Source organism: Nipponia nippon, unplaced genomic scaffold (assembly GCF_047370975.1).
Source record: "Nipponia nippon isolate SJK-2023a ecotype South Korea unplaced genomic scaffold, ASM4737097v1 scaffold_1, whole genome shotgun sequence".
Taxonomy (NCBI): Eukaryota; Metazoa; Chordata; class Aves; order Pelecaniformes; family Threskiornithidae; genus Nipponia; species Nipponia nippon.
The window spans coordinates 9,523,169-9,543,948 of NW_028262290.1; the positions used below are offsets into that span (position 1 = coordinate 9,523,169).

The 20,780-nt window shown below is 38.3% G+C and overlaps 1 protein-coding gene across 2 annotated transcripts in view; it reads left to right on the forward strand.

Moving 5' to 3' along the window:
- The window catches only part of KCNQ3 (potassium voltage-gated channel subfamily Q member 3), a 209,896-nt gene that overhangs the window by 181,119 nt on the left and 7,997 nt on the right, over nt 1–20,780 (forward strand). The window contains exons 8-14 of one of the 2 annotated variants that reach the window (XM_087745845.1): nt 367–461; nt 2,124–2,150; nt 5,932–5,988; nt 12,996–13,183; nt 14,272–14,374; nt 16,854–16,985; nt 19,553–19,651. In XM_087745845.1, the coding sequence (XP_087601971.1) occupies nt 367–461; nt 2,124–2,150; nt 5,932–5,988; nt 12,996–13,183; nt 14,272–14,374; nt 16,854–16,985; nt 19,553–19,651 (701 nt within the window). The remainder of the gene's footprint in view (nt 1–366; nt 462–2,123; nt 2,151–5,931; nt 5,989–12,995; nt 13,184–14,271; nt 14,375–16,853; nt 16,986–19,552; nt 19,652–20,780) is intronic. The other variant, XM_087745852.1, reaches the window with a different exon arrangement.

Below are 20,780 nucleotides of genomic sequence, written 5' to 3' on the forward strand. Positions count from 1 at the left end.
CTCTGATGGTACATTAGATAGTGAACTAGCTTAAGCACTTCCAGAAATATTGGACAAATCCAGCAGTGCTTGAAGCTCTTTTAGACATACCAGACAGGAGAATAAAACCAGTTTAGTCAAATGTAATGTCTTGTTGATGTTGGTGGTTCTCTCTCATGTCCTGTCTCCTTTAACAGCTCTCCCAGATCATAATCCAGTGTCAATAATTTCGCCGTATAGTGACACTCATTTGGTATGGCTGATTAGTAATTAATTTTCAGATAGTCACTCAGGTGCATCGTTATGTTCTTTGAAACAATCTGGCTGCTGTTAGCCTGGGGAATAGCTTTACATAACACTAATTATTTCCTCTCACTTGTAATTCAGGCTGCTTGGAGATATTATGCTACTAACCCCAACAGGATTGATCTAGTTGCTACCTGGAGGTTTTATGAATCAATTGTATCATTTCCATTTTTCAGGTAAGTGCATTGTCCACCTCTCCGTCATCAGTTTCTGTGAAGTATAAGTTTGGACAGGAAACACAGGAACATATCAATGAGGCTTTTGTAGGTAACAGAGAGTTGTCAGATAACTTCCTGGCCGAGACTATAAAATATGCGTTTCGGCTTCTGGATCCATTTCTTCTCCCTTCCCTTGGTGGGATATATTAGGGGCACAGGGATAACTCCATCAGTGGCTTTCATGCTGGCATTAAACAAAGGAGAAGGCTGCCTCACCATCAGCTTCCCTTTGTAAGACTCTGAGTTTATTGCCCTGGAAATCTCAATTTCTCCTTGTACTTCTTGCACCCTCTATGGTGCAGTTGTGTATTTTAAGATATGGGCCATGCTGAAAATTCTTACTTTTCCCTCTTTAACTCAACTGGCCTGAGAATTGTGTTGTTCACAGAGGTGGCCATAGCACGTGAACCTAATTAATACTTCTTAAATGCTTGTCTTTTGGCAATACCAGTTGCTCAAGGGGATAATTCAGTGGAGGACAGCCAAAGCATGTTTAAAACTGTCTCCCACTGAAACTATTAGCTGAAGATTCACAAGGAAACTTTTTTGGGGAGCTGGGGTCATAGGTTTATTTTAATCACCACTTCTGAGTTCAGTGGAAAGCATTCCATACATAAAGACATTCAGACTTAATGGACACTCATATGTTTATGGATATAAGTTTGTCTCATACTCACTTTTCTTGCCTGTCAAACAGGCACCTTCCTCGCCTTGAGTTCCTAGTATTTTAAAATGTTGGCCCTATGAAAGGCAAGACTTTTAGCTATAGACTATCAGCTGCTAATAATGGGCATTACTTATCCAAGTTTATGCTTTAAACTTTCATTCTGGACTTGCTGTTATGCCTCATTCTGACAAAACATGCCCTTAAACTACTGCTCAGCTCAAACAGAGGTCTCCACATGTAAACTGTGCTCACTGCACTAATACTGCAGCTCCTGTTGCTTAAAACTGACTTGAAGAAACAGTTCAGGCTCCTGCCTTCACAAAGGGCAAATTACAAATGTTAACTCTTTCTTTGTTTATTCACAATATATTTCTTTAGGATTGATTTCACTTAGGTCCAAAAGGAAAACTCTAAGAAAAACCACCACAAGTGTTTAATTAAAGCTCAGCACATTTCTTTCCTTTTATTTATCCCTTCTCACTCTGTATTTATTCCCACATTATCCATTATATAGTCATTTCTAGAGGGTTTCTTGACCTCAGGGTTTGTTCAGAGAATAATTCTCAGGCTTGCTTGGAGTCTAGACTCATTACCATGACTTCAAGCTTGTTCATTGTATGTAGGTTCTTCTGTGATTCAAATGCAACCTGAAATTTAATACGTGTTTTGCAAATAAGGTCCTGGGAGAGAGGGCAGGGGAGTTCACTTCTCACCAAAGACTAGATTGCCAGTCTAAGGAGCACAGATTGGTTTCAGGAACCTATATCACTTTCTTTGCTTTATGGCTAGTTGAAAATGCAGCTTTTATTCTGCTGTCAGTTATGGTCACAGAACAAAAGAGGTATAAACCATTAGAAATAAATTAGAAATTTCTGTTTAAAGAAATCTGCTGAATTTATTATGTAATTCTTCTCTCCTTGCTTTCTTGTAATGCTTCTTCTCTTCTATAAAAGGAAAGACCAATTGGATGGTACTGCCAGGTATGTAGCTGTCATTATTATAGCCTTATTTTAATGCGGTTATTGAAGAATGCAGGTTAAATGATTCTTTGTGCATTCGTGAGCTGTTAACCAAAACATGCTACTAATACCACAGGTAGTCATTAAAAATGATTAACCAATCCATTTCCTAATTGCTTGCTTTTTTCCCAATTTAACAACACAACTACAATGCTAATCGTACAAATGCAGTGTTGCTTGCTGATTGTATGTAAACAGCTTTATTGTTTGTTATGATTAATCATGGTCTAGGTTTCTTCTGACCCATGCCATAGAGCCAGAGTTTAGAATCCAGGTTGTTCTGGGGTGAATTTAAAGTTCTGCTTCATGTTATTGCTCAACAGTCCTCCACAGAGCAATGTTGCAGTGTAAGGGATGAACTTTGTGTCGATTCACCATGTGCAAAGATTTCTTAATAATAAATGCTAAGATGGATGGCTAAGATGGATCAGCAGGATAGTCAGTCTCTCTGGCAGTACTAAAAAAGCTATATTAGGTTTGAGGCCTTGGTCCCAGCCCTGCTGAAACAGATGGGCAAGCTCCCAGTCACTTTCGGGAATTTACAAGCAAAGAGAATGAATGAATCATCTATCCTAGTACTGGTCAGTCACTGAAGACTACAACAGAGCAGCTGTTGTCAATCAACCTGCAAGGTCTCAGAAGGAAATGATGTGTTTATAACCCCCTCCAGCTAAGTTGCAGATTGAAAAATGCCTAAAATACTTCAACCTCTTAGGTTGAAAATGTGAAATACTTAATGCTGAACTGCTGTCAATGGATCACCCACAATGAAAGTCAATAGCAATTAAAGGATAAATAGTTCCACAGACTCATGCTGAAGCTATTTCCATTTGCATCCCCATTTACAGCACAGAGAAAAAGAGCAAAAATTGTAACAAAATTTGAAAATTGTTAGTCAGAAGTCAGGCCTGGGCTCTAGTCCCTGGCCTGATGAAAAGTTATCTTTTTCTTTTTTTTTTTTTAAACATTTCGTGCAAAACATGACAGCTTAAATAAAGAAAGCTTAAAAAACCAGATACACATTTGCTGTTCTCCTATGAATTTTTGGGGTTCAAACCTCCTTTAACAGAAAAGAAAAACCTATTGCAAGTTTTCTTACGATGCAGGCAAGTACTGTATTGCTGAATTATTGGGAAATGATTACTTCCCTCTCCTGCCACCACCATCATGAGCTAACCTTCAAAGACTGCCTGGATGGGAGTTACCTAGTCCATGAACCCTCATGAACCTGAAGTACTATACATCCATGGAGCTGCCCAGGCTAAGCAGTCATGAGCAAACTCAGTTGCACTAATCTACTAATGTAGATGTCTGGAGATTTTAGCTATCTCTAAGGTTGGCAGCAGCTGAATTTTGGCCTTTAATATGTAGGAGACAGCTTAGGAGTTGAAATCCTTTTGAGTATGTAACTCCATACCTTGAGCCAAACCATGTTCTGACTCAGATGCAGCAGCAGATTAAAATTAAGAAAGTGAATGATTGCTGCAGTTTGCTGGCGGTCACAGCCCCCCTAGAGAAACTCCTGCACCTGCAGCGACAGAACAGTTCGTGAAGTAGCTTCTGAGTTACTGTATCTTTCAGGCCAGCAGAAGAAGTCATTCTCTGTTGAAGCACTGGATTAAAAACTTAGAAGTATGACTCACAGCTCAAAATCTTTAAAACCGTAATCCCAAGGCCCCTCATTCTAGCTGGATATATCTTGCTTTTATGTTGTTACATATGTAATAACCTTCAGCAAAATGATCAGTAAACCTGCATTGGAGCCTTCCTGTCAGCAGGAATGTGTTTATGGAAATAAGCATTCAATAAGAGGGATTGGAAACCCTCCAGGTCAACAGAAAAATTATGGTACTTGTGGGAGCACCCACTGACTTCAGTAGACATGGGACTGAGCCATAAAATCTGGTTGTTTTGACAGTCCCACCTCCCATCTCTCATAAAACTCTTCTTTACAGACTGGATAATAATAATAATAAAAAAAAATGCTCTTCCTCCTACAGTGATTTAGTATAGAAAGTATTACTCGTACTCCACTGCAGTTTGCATTTAGGGCAGTATTGAAATAAATGAGCAATAAGTGAATGTGGTCCTAGTAGAGAGAACAGCCCATAAGTGCACTCAGTTTCCAGGTTCTTGCATCAGTTAAGTACTTAATGGGAAAGCTGTAGTAATAAACTGCTTTGCCTGAACAGTGGCTGATAAAGGAGAGCGAAGAATTGGTCCAAAGCTTTCCCAGAAAAGTCAGAAAATTTAACTAGTTAATAAACTAAAAATGAGGCCTGGCTGTGTGAAAATTTGAGGACAGGTAGTGATTTAAGTGGCAGGGTTTCTGTCCTGTGGTGCAAAAGCTCTTTAGGAACTCCACAGTAGTAAAGTCGAACTCTGTAACAGATCCTTCTAGGATCTCTCCTTGGAAGCAGGAGCTGGCATCATGACAAAGTCACAGCTAGGTGCAGCTCCTTGTTCTTAGACCATTTGGGAAAAACACAGGGAAGACAACAGAGTGGAAGAGTCCATTCAGAAGTTGGATCCCAAGGCAAGGCTGCAGGGAAGGACTTGGGATAGTAGAAAGCCAATTAAAGTTTGGCAGCAGCCCAAGGCTTTATCGAAGCTCCTTTTAAACTAAAACTGTGAAGATGTGAGGTATGATGACGAGCACATTGGACTACCCTTGAGCTAGATAGTAGTCTGGGTCCTGTAAGCAGTGAAGGGAAGTGGTACTTATGATGCTGCTCTATTAAGAAAAGCATTTTACCTGCATGCTCTGTATAGTCCCCCAAACCAGGAGGAACAGAGGCTGTGCTATTCATTGCTCACTGGTGGGGAGTTTACTGACTTTATACCAGAGACGCCACTAGCTTTTTCTTCCTTTCTTGATTAATGCCTTAAACTACGAGCACATGAAATCTCAGATAGCAATTGCTCTTCTGCATGTATTGCAAAGCCTTTTCATCTGTTTAGCTCCCAAGAAGGAAGATTTATGAGAAAGATATATTAATGCTCATTTCTGCTGGAGTGCAGCAAATCGTTCAGCAAATGTTTGGGTGCTTGACCTACATTTCCTAGCCTTTAGGATGGAACTTTGCTTGATGGACATACTGTTTATTTTGCACTCATTTTTCATGTCTATGTTTGAGGAAGGAATTGTGGGCCTCATTTTTCAGTGCTGTTATTATCAGCTGTTCCACTGATTTCGACTAGTGTAAGAATTTTGAATCACTTGTACGTATGGACACTTTAGCAAAGGATTTTAAACTTTCTTCTAGGGTCTTGCTCCTAGTCAGCATTGTCCAACTGTAGAACTACACATCAGGAGACCATGTTCATTCCTAGATCTATTATTATGTGATTGCAGAAGAAACATTTATCCCTGTTGCTTTGTCTCTACAAGATAAATAATATTTGTCTGACTTTGGAAAGTCAGTTTGATTTTTCTAAGTGGCAGAATCAGTACTAGTCTTTCCTGTTATGTGAGTATGACAGAATGCATATAATGTGCTGCATTTTTGTATTGCAAGTAGTAACAACATAATGAAAATAAAATCATACTTTGCAAGGTGGAAAATTTCACTGTAAGCATTTCTTCTCAATGTATCTGGCCAAAACAGGAAGGGGGAAAAAAAACACTCTGATCTGTACACTACATTAACTACAAATGAAAGGCTGTTCCCATTCTTTTTCATAGAGCTTTTCATGGGTAATCATTAACGTCTCATCTTAATAACCTTTCTTCGCTTTACAGTAATGTCATGTTTAGTAGGGAGTCATTCTTTGGATCAAGCCTCACAAGAAAACTTAGGTATATACATTCAAGTAACAATTGACCCTTACTCTTTTCATATTTCTTGCATGCCATTCTCTGCCTGCACTTTCTGTTTTTACTACAGTAGTTCATCTAACCACCATAAAAAGTAAGGGAAGATAAGACTGAAAAGTCATTTAAGCATAAAAAGAAAGTTGCATGACCTTGCAGATAGTTCATTGTTCTGCTGTTCAGAAAACATGGGATCTAATCCTGGCTCTGCCAATGATCTGCTTAGAAACAAGTGCTTCTTTTTGTTTTCGTAGAATGGGAATGATACTAACCTACTCTGCAAATCATTTAGAAATTTACTGTAAAAAAATATACTGTAAGAGCTAAATACTGTTCCTTATGCAGTCCCAACCTTGCCAACACAAATTCATGCAAGTCACTTTGCATTTGAGTTCAGTGGAACAACATCTCTGCATGTGTATTTGCAGGTTCTGGTTCAGCAAATGGAAAACACGTGGATGCTTTTGATCATCTGAATAAAGTTAGTGTCATGCTTAAATACCTTGCTGAACTGTGACCTAAGATGTGGGGCAAGAACTTTATCTTCCTGCAAAGAAACATCAAAATAATTTGCAGCATTTCAGGAATCTGAAAGATACATCATCGGAAATACTAATATTTTGACTAAATTGTCAAGCATTTTATTCTATCCCAGACAAACATCTTGCTGTCATTCAACTTTAGCTCATTGTTCTCCTTCTCACTTCATTCCATAAACATGAAATCATCAACACACAACTCAGCTTTCCTAGCCTAAGCTCTTCAACTTTTGGAGAGCTGCTAGTGAAGCACTCCATTTTTTCATTGGATGATTGGCCCATGCAAAATAGTCAAGAGATAGATAGTGATTTTGCAGTTTGGTTTGCTTTCTAGTGGTTGATACATGGAGATATGTTCACTGCAAAGTAAAGAGTGGGTCAACATCCATATGGTTTCTACCTATGTTGCTGGCTGCCTCCATTGGTGAAAGATATCCATCCTGTTTTCACAAAGAATTGAACTTGGATTATTCTCCCCATGGATTTGTGTCACATTGCTTATTTTTACCCATTTCTGATCACTTTAGAAAGTGTGGATGAGGAGAGGGGCTGAGCAAAGGCCTTTAGTGTGCATAAAGGCTCTTTCTCTTTCTGAAGGGCATCAAAGTTGAGCCAAAGTTAGGACTTATGTTCCTGTTTCTGGGCAAATAATATGGATAGTAGGTGGGCTTGGATTTAGAGTCATGCCTACAATTACATACCAATGAGGACATACACTACCAAAGAGTGTGGAAATTGGTTGGCTAAAAGAGGATGTTTCCTCCTCAGACATCAGAAACTTGCAAATTTAGACCTCAAGATTCAGGATACAAAGTGGCTTTTTAAATGAAGACGTTAGTTATCAAGATGTTACAGTCAGTTATTTTGAGAATGTACATATTTGTGAGTTCCTCTCTATAGAAAAGAATGTTACTTGGTTTCCTTAAAAGGGACAGCTGATTGGCTAAAGTTCAGACGTACCTCGGAAGTGTGGAATGCTCTTTGTTTTATATTAAGAAAACACATGAACTCTCTGAGACCAGCTGAATGTATTCAGTGAAGGATTCATGGCTGTCCTCATAACATTAGTTTTGTGCTAATTTCTATTGGGAATAGTTCAAAGGAGAATAATTCTGGGATTCTCATTCAGAATGTTTGATTTCCCAAAGTTAAGTTCACCCATATAAGTACAGCTGATAATGTAGTAAAATATTGCAGTAAACATGAGTGCCTTTTGCTTCCAGTTGAGACCAACTAAATCTAATGATTAGCTAAGCTGTAAAAAAATAATGGAAAAATTTCCTGATTATTATTACTCCTTGTTAGGTGAAAGTGGTAATACATGGAAGAGGGCTGTGTTTGATTCACTGTTAGCATTAATTCATTATTTTTCTTCTCATACATGTACCATTTGTTTATGAAACTCCAGTACTAGGCAAAGCACAGAGAGGAGAGTATCTGGCTTGCATGATGGGATGTAACTGCATTATCTCCTTGCATGACTGTTTCTGGAAAAGTATTTCTAGTTCAGTGGTTCCCACTCTTTATTCTGAGCAAGGGTAAAACATCTGCTGCAGAAACCAGCCATCTTTTATATATCCAGCTACCAAATTCATCTCTCAGATGTTCCAAACTAATTCCCACTGCTCTTGGGAAGCAAGAATCTGAGAGCTGAACTGTTCTTTAGCTAGGAAGGTTTCAAGCCAAACTGTCTGCACTGCTTCTGCCTTCCTGCTTTTATGGTGGTCTGTATCTACCACAGAATTAAGGAGTTCTCATGCTGGGACTCCATTTCAAAGACAAAGGTTTTGGGAAAATGTTTATTCCACCACAAGGGAGAGGATGCGATAGCATGCAAGACAAGCAATGACAATGTATGCAGGCTAGTCAGAGAAACTAGTCTGCACTTTTATCAGCATGTTTGGGATGCATTTGAATTCCCCCAGTTTCTGGAATTGCGCTGGAAATCAGGAATCACATTTTATTGAATGTAAGGAAGCTACATGAAGTGGGACCACTGTCTCAAGGGGAGAAAAAGTAGCTAATATCAGTAGAAGGAGTCGGAAAAACAAGCAGCAGTACATGAACCTGTGGGTGGGAACCACTGTCCTAGCCACTCTCATGAAAGATGATGTGATCTGCGCATGCTTCATACTCTGAGACTGAGCCATGCGCATGCTGTTTTAATGAAGGAGATATTGTGTCATGAAAGCAAGTTTCTTAAGTCTTTTTAAAAAGCACAATGAAAACAAAAACCCCAGCAGACCCAGATTTCATCCCTTGGAAATAAGAATAAAGTCCATTTTTTCTCTGATGACAGCTAGTCACTATCTGGAAAGAAGCTTGGGTTTTGTTTTGTTTCTTTTGTCTACAACATACCGTTGTATTTTTTCATGTGAAGCTGATGAATTATTTTCTGATTATTCTACTGCTCTGGCTGCCTGGATATGAACACAATTGTCTATATTTATTGCATAAACATACTGTTATGAATCTGAATGTTACTTTAAGGGTTAATCATCAGGATTCAATTAATGAGGAAGGCTTCAGCTCAGGTGACTTTAGCTTAGACTAGAGACCTGCTTTTTAAATGACTTCTCATCTAGATCTTTTTGTAGTCAATAATGAGACAAGTTCCCACAACTGTAAAGTCAAATGGAGCTGAACTGCACACTGTACGTTGCTAAGTTCCCACTGATTATAGAAAGGGGTCTAAAGGCTAATCTTAGACAGGACATTTAACTTTTTAAACAGCTTAAGACAGATAAGATGAGTTCTAGCTCCAAAACCTAAGATGCTCGAGCAACAGTTTTGGGACAACAGTTTCATAAGGAGGGCAGTTATTACAGGAGTTTTAAGGGACAAACTTTGAGAGATCTGGATACGTATTTTGAAGGATGAAACAAGTTTCTGGAGAGAGAGTCAGAAGCCACATGTAATGACAACTCTATTCTTCTAATATAATATTAAACTGCTACTTATAAACAATAGGAATCCTCTGTCTCACCTGTTTTTCTGCTTCTTTGTCTTTCAGATTCTCTGCCTTAAACATATTCTTCTCTTGAGAACTTCTCTGTAGAATTACTAAAGCAATTCTTGTGGCATTTAATACGTTGCTCGAAGCCAATGTGTAGTATGTGACCACTTCTTGCCTTTGAGAAAATCACCTCATCATCTGATATCATCTGAGTTTCACTGCTAGATTTCATCCTTCTAGGAGCTTCCTTCTCACCCTGGAAGGTCTTGAACCAAGATGATCAATCTTGAAATCCTGAAGAATAGGTGGACTATAGTCTCCCCTTTCATTTGAGATTCATCTATCATTGGTGACCTGTTAATGCCCCCACCAGGAAAAGCTGATCTCCACAACAAGCCTGTTGTACGTACAATTTTTTCAGACCTAGGGAAAAATGTGTTCATTTTATTATCACTGAATAGATCTACTCATCCTAAAACTGCTTCAGTTTCTTCCTTCTTGTAGCTTATTTCACAGTCTCCTTCAATCTACAAAGATCACCACGATGTCAAGCATGCTTAATTGCTCTGTCTTTTTTTCTTTGCATTGAAGACCTCACAAGCTGACTTCTTCTAACATCTTCATGCCCATCAGTTTATATTGCCTGTCTGACTCTTCACTCAGCCAGATTTTTGGTGCTTTTTTTTGCATTAAAATCCTTTTCAGTGCTGTGCCATGATTCCAGACTCTTGTTGACCATCCTTCTCAAAATTAATTCCTCCTGACTTTGGTTTTATTACTATTGAGACATGAGAATTTCTTTTTCCCTACTTTAACCCCCCAAAACCACACACAACTCATTCAGTTGACTTTTACTTCCTCACCTTTATTTTTCATGCCCTTTCAAAACTTGGTCATTAGCTGTCGTCTTCTCCAGTATATATTTTTCCTATATATGGTAGCTGAGTGCTTGAAGAATCCAAATTTCACAGAAATTACATGGAGTTAAGACATCTGTCTTGTAAAGCACTACTGCTCTCAAACATGGCCTCTGAAAGAATAGAGAAGTGATAGTGAGAAAAGAGATCACAGGATTCTCCCTGTCTTAGTAGAATACAAACTGCTTGTTGGGACCCTGAACTCACCATCAGTTTAACCTTTAGAGCACCTTAGTGGATCAATCAGATCAGTTTTCTAACCCAAAAGCAACCACTATGGCAACCACTTTTTAAACAAGTGCTTAAGACCAAACATGAGATTGCCCTACACGTTCTGTGATGACTAATTTGACACAGATGTCAACAAGTAACATCTCATATTTTTCTACAAAGAAGAAAGTAGGCCCTGATTTTTGCTCCATACATTTGTCTGTGCTTTGTTTGTCTTTCCCATGCCATTAATACCTCAGGAAATTACAATAGGGCAAAGTCTGGGTAATATTAATACCATTCACCTAGATTGTTCTAATTCTTCACTCAAATCCATGCTTTTATCTTCTCACATCATTGACATCAGTCCTGGCAACGCTGATATAGCAGGACTAGCTATGTGTCTCCATACACACATAAGTCCTTCTTAGTTGCCACTTCCATACTTGCACACGCATATGTGCTTCATGCACACAATGACAGGACAAGTATCTGAATTTACTAGGCTGCAGAAATTGCATTCACAAGTATTGTCATATGTCAACAAGAAAATTCAGAAGGCCTGAAAAAGCATCCTACACAAAGGTTTAGTGCTTCCATCTTTTGTGACAGGGAAGCCCATATTTCATTACCTTCTGGGTCAAAGATATAATAATTAGAAACCGGTAATAGAGATGAGGTCCCCAGTAATTCATATTAAAAAAAAAACCAAAACACACAAAAAACTGTAACAGCTGTGGTGTTCAATGCTCACATCACCTAGAAATTTTGTATGCTGTAAACTGCAGTATTCCTACTAGAGTCAGCACTTATGAAAGCTGCAGTCATCATACATGTCTTTAAATCCATCTCACCTTTATCATTTTAAGAGGAATGTTCTAAGAACTTCCATTGTGGAGGGATACTGCCACAGACAGAGCTCTGAGATAGAAATAGTTTCTTCTTTCAAAGAGGTGCACCAATGACACCAGAGATCCTAAAACACAAAAATAATCCATCTGACCAAGATAACGCCTTCAATAGAGAATAAGTGGTTCTATGAGTGAGACCCTTCACTTGCAAGGTCTGCACGCAAGTCTCCATTTTTGTCCACTATGTTCTTGCATGGTGGACCCTTCCCACACTTGCCTCTCCTGCCAGCTTCGTTTAGTGGCTTCAGCTGTACATGCTGCACAGATACCTCTCTGCATACCTATGAAATGTCTTTCTTCTGGTCACTGCTGCTGTTCGTCCTTCAGCTCTGCACCCATCTCTGGCTCTCAGAAACCTGATAGCTGCAGTGGCTTCTTCTCTCCCCCCACTCAACCTGCCTGCCCTTCTCTCCTGCATCTAAGTGCCTCTTGACCTTGGGTGCACAATTCACCTCTCCCCAGAGCTATCCCACACTGCAACATCCAAGAATAGGTTAAAAGGCAGGCTTTCTTCCCATGGCTTAACCCCACATTGTTGTAACAAATGTGCAATTGACACTTAAGCAGCAAAGCGAACATGCAAATCAAATAATTATACCATCTTTCAGTTATGAAGTGTTCAGAGCATATTTAAGCTGATATGCTCACTAGCAAATTCCTTTTGTGTTGCTCTTTTCAGTGGTATTAGTAATTGCATTTAAGACCCTTAGAGTCATCAGGCTGTCAGAAGGGTTACTGATGCTGGTAAGATGGCAAGTAGATGCAGTTCTAGCCTTATGTTGTCACTAAACGAAAAATGTCTTTGGTCAGTAAATCTGTAAGAGGACAGTGCAAGGAATCGTCAGAGGAACAAAATATGTCACTTTACTACAGTTCATATAGGTCACCTCGATTTCTAGTATAGTCAGAGATGACTGAAAGTGGAGAGAATGGAGTAGCCTGCCCTACCATGTACCTAGTAATTGCTTGGCAATGCCTTTCCTGTGTTCCACTGATAATTTATTTGGTTCATAGCACATCTGACTTTCTTTTAGTCCTGGCAATGCACATGAGTTATTAATTTAATAGCCTGCCATAGACAAAGCACTGAACAGGAAAGGCCAAGCATCCTTATCATTAGACAATATAACTACCTAAGTAGTGGTGTTTCTCTTCTTAATAATAAATCTAATGCTTCAGACATGCTACTGGAGCTGAAGCACTGTGATACATTACATAGAGAGGATAGCAAGACCCTCTGGTAACATTTTCAACATTGATACAAAAAAATGCTCATAAAAAGCAGTTAATTGTCTGTGGAGCTTAGCTGTTGCTTACAAAGACATTGATGTATTATGGTAGCCCCAGCAGTGTCCTTGTGTACAAAACATTTATTTAGCCCATTATATATTTAAAGCATCATGAAAACAAGTTAAAAGTGTACAAAGGAGGAAAATGATTACTTTTGCTTATTTTGTAGCCAAAAGCTGGGTCTCTTGGATCGGGTTCGTGGTACCAATACTAAAGGAAAGCTATTTACCCCTCTGAATGTAGATGCCATTGAAGAAAGTCCTTCAAAAGAGCCTAAGAATGTTGTCTTGAATAATAAGGAGCGTTTTCGCACTGCATTCCGAATGAAAGCGTACGCTTTTTGGCAAAGCTCAGAAGGTAGCCCATCTGTGTTGATTTCTTTCCATCCATCCCCTATTTTCCCCATTTTACTTTGTTCCTCTGCATCTTCTGTTGAAGGTTTGTGACTTTCTGGGCCAAGCATGGCCGGTCCCTGGTTTTACATGGCACATTTGGGGAAGCTCCAGGAAACAAATGCTGGAGTCCAGGCAACACAGTGCTTGAAATAGGACAATGGGTCTCCATAAATACAGCAATCGATATGGGATAAAGCCACTGGTGGAATCAACCCATTTGATCTGGAAAAAGAGGGCACACTGGGCAGTGAATCTATACCCCAAAAAAGCACATGCCATCACAGCTCGGTTTTTCAGCAGGGATGCTATGCCAAGATAGTTCCCTCCTAGACTGCATCCAGCCCTGCACTAGCCTGTGTCCAGGCATCTCAAATATCTCCTCATTGCAATCTCTTAAAACCTTGTTTCATAGAGACAACTGTTGCTTCCCCCCACTCTCCCTAAGACTGCTGCCCCTCAGCAGATTTCCATTGGGTGTCCATGCAATATCATAGGGCATTTTTCCTCTCAGCTTCCCTGAGCACACATTTTCCTCATCTTGCCTACAGCATCGAAATGGTCTCTAAATAACAGTTTCTTTTTTATTGTACCAGCTGGCATCAGTGCATGCTGGGCAGACTACCATGGATGTAGTCTGGGTGTCCACACCAGAAACTTGATTATCTTTTTCCACGAAGCTACATGAGCTCCAAGTGTGGGAGGAGAACTTGGCCCGTGGCTTCTACGCCTGTTTTACCCTTACATAAAATAATTTTGGCAAAGACTTATTGTTGTAAAAGCTCCTAAAAGTGGGAACTTCTAAATCCATTGGAAAGGAAAAAAAAGTTCCCAAGTTTCAGAAATGCTGGAATCTGAGAGGAGATCACTCACATAATGCATCTTACAGCTGTACCAGCAGAATTATGAAATCCTGTTCAAGAACTGACCAGAGAAAGAGGAACCCACAAGAGATGTTCCTTTACTAAATTACACTTACTTTAGTCAGCCAGACCTCCCTCTAAACATTGTGTGGTCAGATATTCACACAGCTTTTTGTGACCTGCTTTGCAGATGCAGGAACAGGGGAACCCATGGCAGAAGAGAGAGGCGACAGTAGCGACTTCCTTATGGAAGATATGATCCCCACATTCAAGACAGCCATCAGAGCTGTCAGGTAAATGTCTCTGATGCTCCTCAATGTTTTGCTTTTACTTTGAATGCTTATGCTTCAGGAAATCACATTACCATGTTGCTACATGCTGATTTATTGTTGCTGTTATTACTTTTTTTTAATGCAATAGATTAGATAATTCTAGATACACTGAAAAGCACAAGACAGACCCTATTTAAAGTCCTCATTGAAAATCTACAGAAAAGAAAATGTATTTCAATAACATTGACCATGCCATTTTTGCAGGATGCTCCATAAATTATAAAATAATCTTGTATACAGTTCCTCATTAAAATATGTTATATAGTATCTTGCTCAGTTTAGTGACTGTAGTATTTATGTAAAACTGGAATTTCACTTAACAATAAACTCTGAGCTGACTCAACTCTTTTTTATTCACAATTGTATGAGTGTGCAGTATACTTTTCAGCTGTTATATTTTAATAGATGACGAGATCTCCATTTCAGCAGTCTTCAGCTTGTGACATGTGTCACCTCTATTTTCATATCACAAGAGATATTCCCTAGGGTAAGAAAACTCCTAGTTAGGCTTGATAATGTGTTTAGTACATCAAGCACATGATGCTCTGTTACTTCTCCACTCAGTATTTTTTACTCCCTTCCCTTGAAAAATGCCCCCATAGGAAAATACTCTACTTACATTGCAATTGCTTTTTATTCCAGAAGTTGTTAAGTTTCGAACCAGGGAGTTACTACCTTCCAGGTGAAATACTGCAAGTCTGGAGTGCCCCAAAATTATCTTAGAAAAGCTTCAAGGAAGATGGTTCTAACTATATAAACATATATGTATATAACCATAATATGTATTCTCCTGATTCTTTTCCAATTGGGTGCAGGAGAACCTGTCATTAAAAATTCCAAGTTTTCTCAAGCCTGCTGAAAGCCATATCCCACAGGCTTTGCTCATGTTACCCATGACTGCTTCCCTCCCACTGGAAGTTTCTTTGTCCCTACTTCCTCCACAATTTTCTCTTTCTTTCCCTAATACCTGCTTGCTTTCAAACACAGACTATACATCTGTCCTGTTTTCCAGCCCCACCTCCATGAGACAAGTTGTTATTACTTTTGCAAAACTTCCTTTCCCACGTCCTGTGCAAATTTAATTGATTCATGTAATTTCCCTTTAAACTCAATCATGAGCCAAGCTTTTTTTTTTTTTTTGTCTTTCTTGTATAGTTTACCCAGACCCTGAATGCTAATGGGAAGTAATTCTTTCAGACAGAACCCCTTAATGGGTTTTCAGGGTCATGATCAAGGAGATTTTAAATTGAAATTGCTAACAATGTGATTTCCTATTTTTCATTTATGCTTTTTTTAAGTATAGTTTTGTTTTTATCATGTATAGTTTGTCTGTGATAGGCATAGGTATAATTTTGAAATCTTGAAAGATTTATAAGCAACAGAGTTAAAGGGTCGAAAACCCTTAAAAAGTCGTAGTAGAATTATCTTTGCTAAATGAAAATCTATACAGATTTTAAAAGGGTTAAAAAACCCTGCCAACCTTGAATAAAAAACAGGTTAGAATCTTAACAGATGACAGCAATTCACCAATTCAAACCAATAAGAACATGGAGACTCTACTGAGAAAGCAAACCCTCAGACCCCAAGCCTAAGAGAGATTAAAGAAATAAAATGCTTTTCATTCTTTCAATATGTTTCTTGTCGATTTGTTTAATCTACCAAGATATAACAATGTAAACTAATGTATAAACAGAAAAGAATGAGAAAAAAAGAATGCCAAACAGTTTTCAAGTGCTCTGGCCAACACTGGTCCTTACTATAAGAATTCTGTTATTAATTACTAGGGCATTTTATAATAATAGTAATAATAACGGCTATTATTATTATTATTATTATTATTATTATTATTATTATTATTATTACAACAACAACAACAATAACGTTATACTGCTGTTTTTTCAAGGACACTTCAGGCAGTTCTAACACTTTTCTCCACAACTTGAACTGCTGCTGACTTCTTAACTTCCACATTTCCATCTAATTAACATTTCCTATCCAAAACTTTCCCAGGTGCACAATGAAAACGAAGCTGAAAATGATTCAGCATTATATATACCATAAATTACCTTTGTAATAGACTGAAGCATAAAAAGGCAGCTTCAGCTTCACAGTTTCAAAATCTCCTGTGACTTGTGTTGTTCAAAATCAAACTCCAGATGTGATTTTGTAGCTTTGAACCATTTCTAGTTATGATGATAGTGCTGAAAAAAAACATTTTATGTGTATAATTTGTTTTAGCCTATTAATTACAAAAAAGCCAACTATTATATATTTACAAATGTGGTATTATATTAGAGATTCTCTGCTTATGTTTTATTGCCTTGTTTTGAAATAACATGCTCAATTTCCAAACATCCAGAGAATTTATCAATTATTTGATACAACTTCAAATTATCATTATGGAATTAAGAAGTTAGTAATGTTTCTGTTTATTATGCAGAATACTACAGTTTCGTCTCTATAAAAAAAAATTCAAGGAGACTTTGAGGCCTTATGATGTAAAGGATGTGATAGAGCAATACTCAGCAGGGCATCTTGATATGCTTTCCAGAATAAAATATCTTCAGGCAAGGTAAGAATCCTCTTGTAAATGGGGAAAATGTATAGCTGCGCTGGCAAAATAAAAGCATAGTTGGCCTATTTGTGTACAAGGCCCCCCAGAAGCTATGTCTTTGCATAGCATAGCCAGTCAATAAGAAAGCCTTTTTCCCAAAGAATAAAGGCAAGTGAGCATCTAGCAGGGGTAACTGCAGCAGAAGAGACCACTGGCTCGTATTTAGAACAGGGAAATCAGAGTAAAAAATCTTGTGAATTTTCTTGACCATTGCCTTATTTGATTAGGGTCAAGTTTCTCCCCTTCTCCCTTTTTTACAGATGATAAATAAAAGCAATAGTTGCTCTACATGAGCTTTTTTTTGGGCTGGATTCTCTGCTGACCTGTGCCTGGTAAAACATCTCTTACAAGTGGAAAAACATCAGCACAGAAGGTTTTACGTCCTCTTCACTCAGGTGTAAATTGACCTGCATGAAAATAATTGGAATTTCAGGCCTTTCTGACTGTTCAGGTGCAATCTGCTCCCACAGTTGTTTCCTCAGAGAATTGGTTCATCCTGATGTGCTTTTGATGCATGTCTACAAAAATTTGTGCTGCTTGTGTCCTGAACCATGAGCGCAGGTCAGAGCTTGAGCTACCAAGCTTGTATGGGTTTGGGTGCGCATGTGTGTATACGGATGTAGCTGTATTAGTTCAGTCTCAGCACAGCAATGTCCACATCCCCTGAGCCCCTCCAGTCACTCTGAACAGCAAAATGCCACGCAGACATAACCTTGATTTCTCTCAAGAATGGGCTGAATGAGTGAAACTCTTGCTGCACATTTGGACCTTATCTAGATTTACCTTGACTTTGTAAGGCTGCTCTGGTCCTTCTGTTGAACTTCATAATTTCTTATTTCAAAGTGTTTTTCCATGTACTAGGCTATCTCATTTTCAAGTATATAACATGTCTGGTTCCTACCTCACTATTATTGCTCTAGAAAAGCTGCTCTCTTTAATTATATAGCACAAAAGACCATTGTTACTCCATAAAATGAGCTCTGCATCACATGAGCTTAGGTTTCAATGCAGTAATATCTTTTTGAACTCAGGAAGTTGAGGAGGGCTCATGATGTTAGAAATCTGCACCTACAGGGTGCAGGTGGGGCCTACAAGCCTTATTCTGGAGATGCTTTCTTCACCTCAGACTAAGGTGGTGTGTGATTTTGGACAGCAGAGCACCTCTCAGATACTCACTTGAGTCCTAGCAGCTGTAAAGGTGGCTGACATGATTAGGCCCATCTCACGCAGTGATTATGGCAGGTGAGTCGGGGCAAGAATTACAGCACAGCCTCAGCTCCGTGATGTTCAGCTCAGCAGTGCCATGCCCCAGTATAAAGAATCACCAGTAGTGGAAGATCCACAAAATTTCAACAGCCATTTTGCACATATACAGGGAAGATCTTTTTAGAGGTCTTTGAAGAAAAATATAATAATCCTGGCAAGCCATGTGAGATTCCTCTTATAGTTAACAGGGACCTGGTCAACATAATTAATGGCCTTTATGGCACAATTAATTCCTGCTTAAATCAGATGCCTTCGTTTGATCAGTTGAATCTCCCTTACTCTTCTCCAAATTTTCTTCACTGTGTTGACTAGATCTCCACTGACTGTAATCGGACAAAACCAGGGAGATGAGTACTACTCATTGTGTCTATGAGTAGCAAGATGGCATACGAGTTTGATGAGACATTGACTGATGGCCCAGCAATGCTTGGGTGCCTAGTAAATATCTAGCTAGCTTTGTGAGGTTTGCCTTGAGCTTTTTTTAAGTTCCATTTTCAAAACTCCATGGGGCACCATGAAGCCATGCATGGATTGTCTGATAATACAGATAACTGCTCTGTGGACTAGTGCTGACTGATATCTGGTCAGTTTGGTGTGTGAGCTGAATGAACAGAGGCTTGCTTACACCTGAGCAGTTGGATATGCCAACTGAAAAAATATCTTGATGTAGTAAAAGTATGTAATTAAATATGCTGGAGCCTCCCAAACAATCCTTTTGGTATTGTTCCAAATAAAAAGTCAAGTAGGATTACTTGTGAAAATTCATTTACAGTTATATTTTTCAAACCAAAAGAATAATTAGGAAAGACAAAAAAAATTACTGATAATTAGGCACAATAACTGCTAGAAAGTCATTGGTCTACTAGGAGTATCAGGAATTGCCATCTTTCACTAAATTCTGATTTTCACTATCCAGCACAAAACATGATGGGTCTCTCCTGATATTTTTAGGAGCAGCTGTTATTGGAGGTTTTTTGACAATCACACTATTTAGTTCCTTTGAAGGAAATGAAGTCATGTGTTTCAAGTGTCAAAGTTTGGAAACAGTGAGATAGATAATTACCATGAAATTACTAGGTAATTACAATTCAGTGTATTGATTTTGGACCCAGAACAGATGTCATGACCCTCAATATATTATCAAATCAAAACATGCTTCCTTTTTAAATTTTGCTACTGTTGCAGAGATGCATAGCATTTTCTATAATGTGTTAACATTTAGAGATGGACTTACGCAGTTGCACTTTTCTTTTTTTCAGAGTAGATATGATTTTTACACCTGGACCTCCATCTACTCCCAAGCATAAGAAATCCCAAAAGGGAGGAGCTTTTTCTTACCCTTCACAACAGTCTCCCAGGTGAACTTTTTATGCCTAATATTTTTCACAGACCAAAACAGAAATAAAACGTTAATTCATACCAATAAACATGTCCTTCATTCATCCAGCCAGTACACTGTTATAGTAATGATAGAGAGGATATGTTGCTACAAGATACATATGTGTAAATGTTGAGCCAGAAAGACACTAGCTTCCCTAAGAACAATGTATGATGGAAATCTAAACTTAATGGCTTCTTAATTGTCTAGCTCAGCTTCTCCACAGTTTGGAAATGTGATTTTATATGAAGTATATACATTTGGTTGCTGATATGCTGAATTTCTAACATTCAACTAGTAAACCCACTTAAAAATTCAATAAAAATCACCAATAGTTTGAAAGTAAACCAGTTATCTTCCTGAAGTGCAAAAAGTTTCGTTACTGCCCCCACCAAATAGCAAGCAGAGAGTTTTAATGATGCTGCTTTTAAACCAATGGCTGGTGAGAATTACTGAAAATAAATTGCAATACCAGGTTTCTGGGTGTGAAAGTTACAGCCTGTTATTGTATTGCTGCATTCCTGGTAGGAAGAATTCAATAATAAATGACATTTCTTCTGTTAGTTACAACTATCAATCTGTCAATAAATACCCATGAAAAACCACACAAGACCATCAACAATCTGTACCGAAAGCTGTTATTGTTGCTCAGAACAAAAGTAATCTTACAGAAAATAAATTAACTTGGCTCTATCTGATTTATCTCACCCAGTGAAAAATCTAAAAACACATAAATGTGAAGACAGAGACCTACATATATGGAAGAGGCAAGGATCATTTGGGAAACAAAGCAGATTGCAAAATTTGAATGAGCCCATATCATCAGTAACCCAATGTACAAAATCTAATATGTTTAATTTATAGTTTCTGCTTTAGTAAGATATATTCACAGCTCTATTTTGTCAGAAAGAAAAGAACTGGGCCTGTTAAAACAAAAGTTTTAGGGTGCATTTGTTCTAAGCCATGTTAAAGAACAAGTGCTTGTTTTTCTAGACTTTGATGTAGGTTATGGAAAAATATAGATTCCTTTGAGGTTGATTTGGAAACATTTTGATAAAGATTTAACTTGATAATAACCATCCTAGATCCCATTAAGTTATAAATCAAAG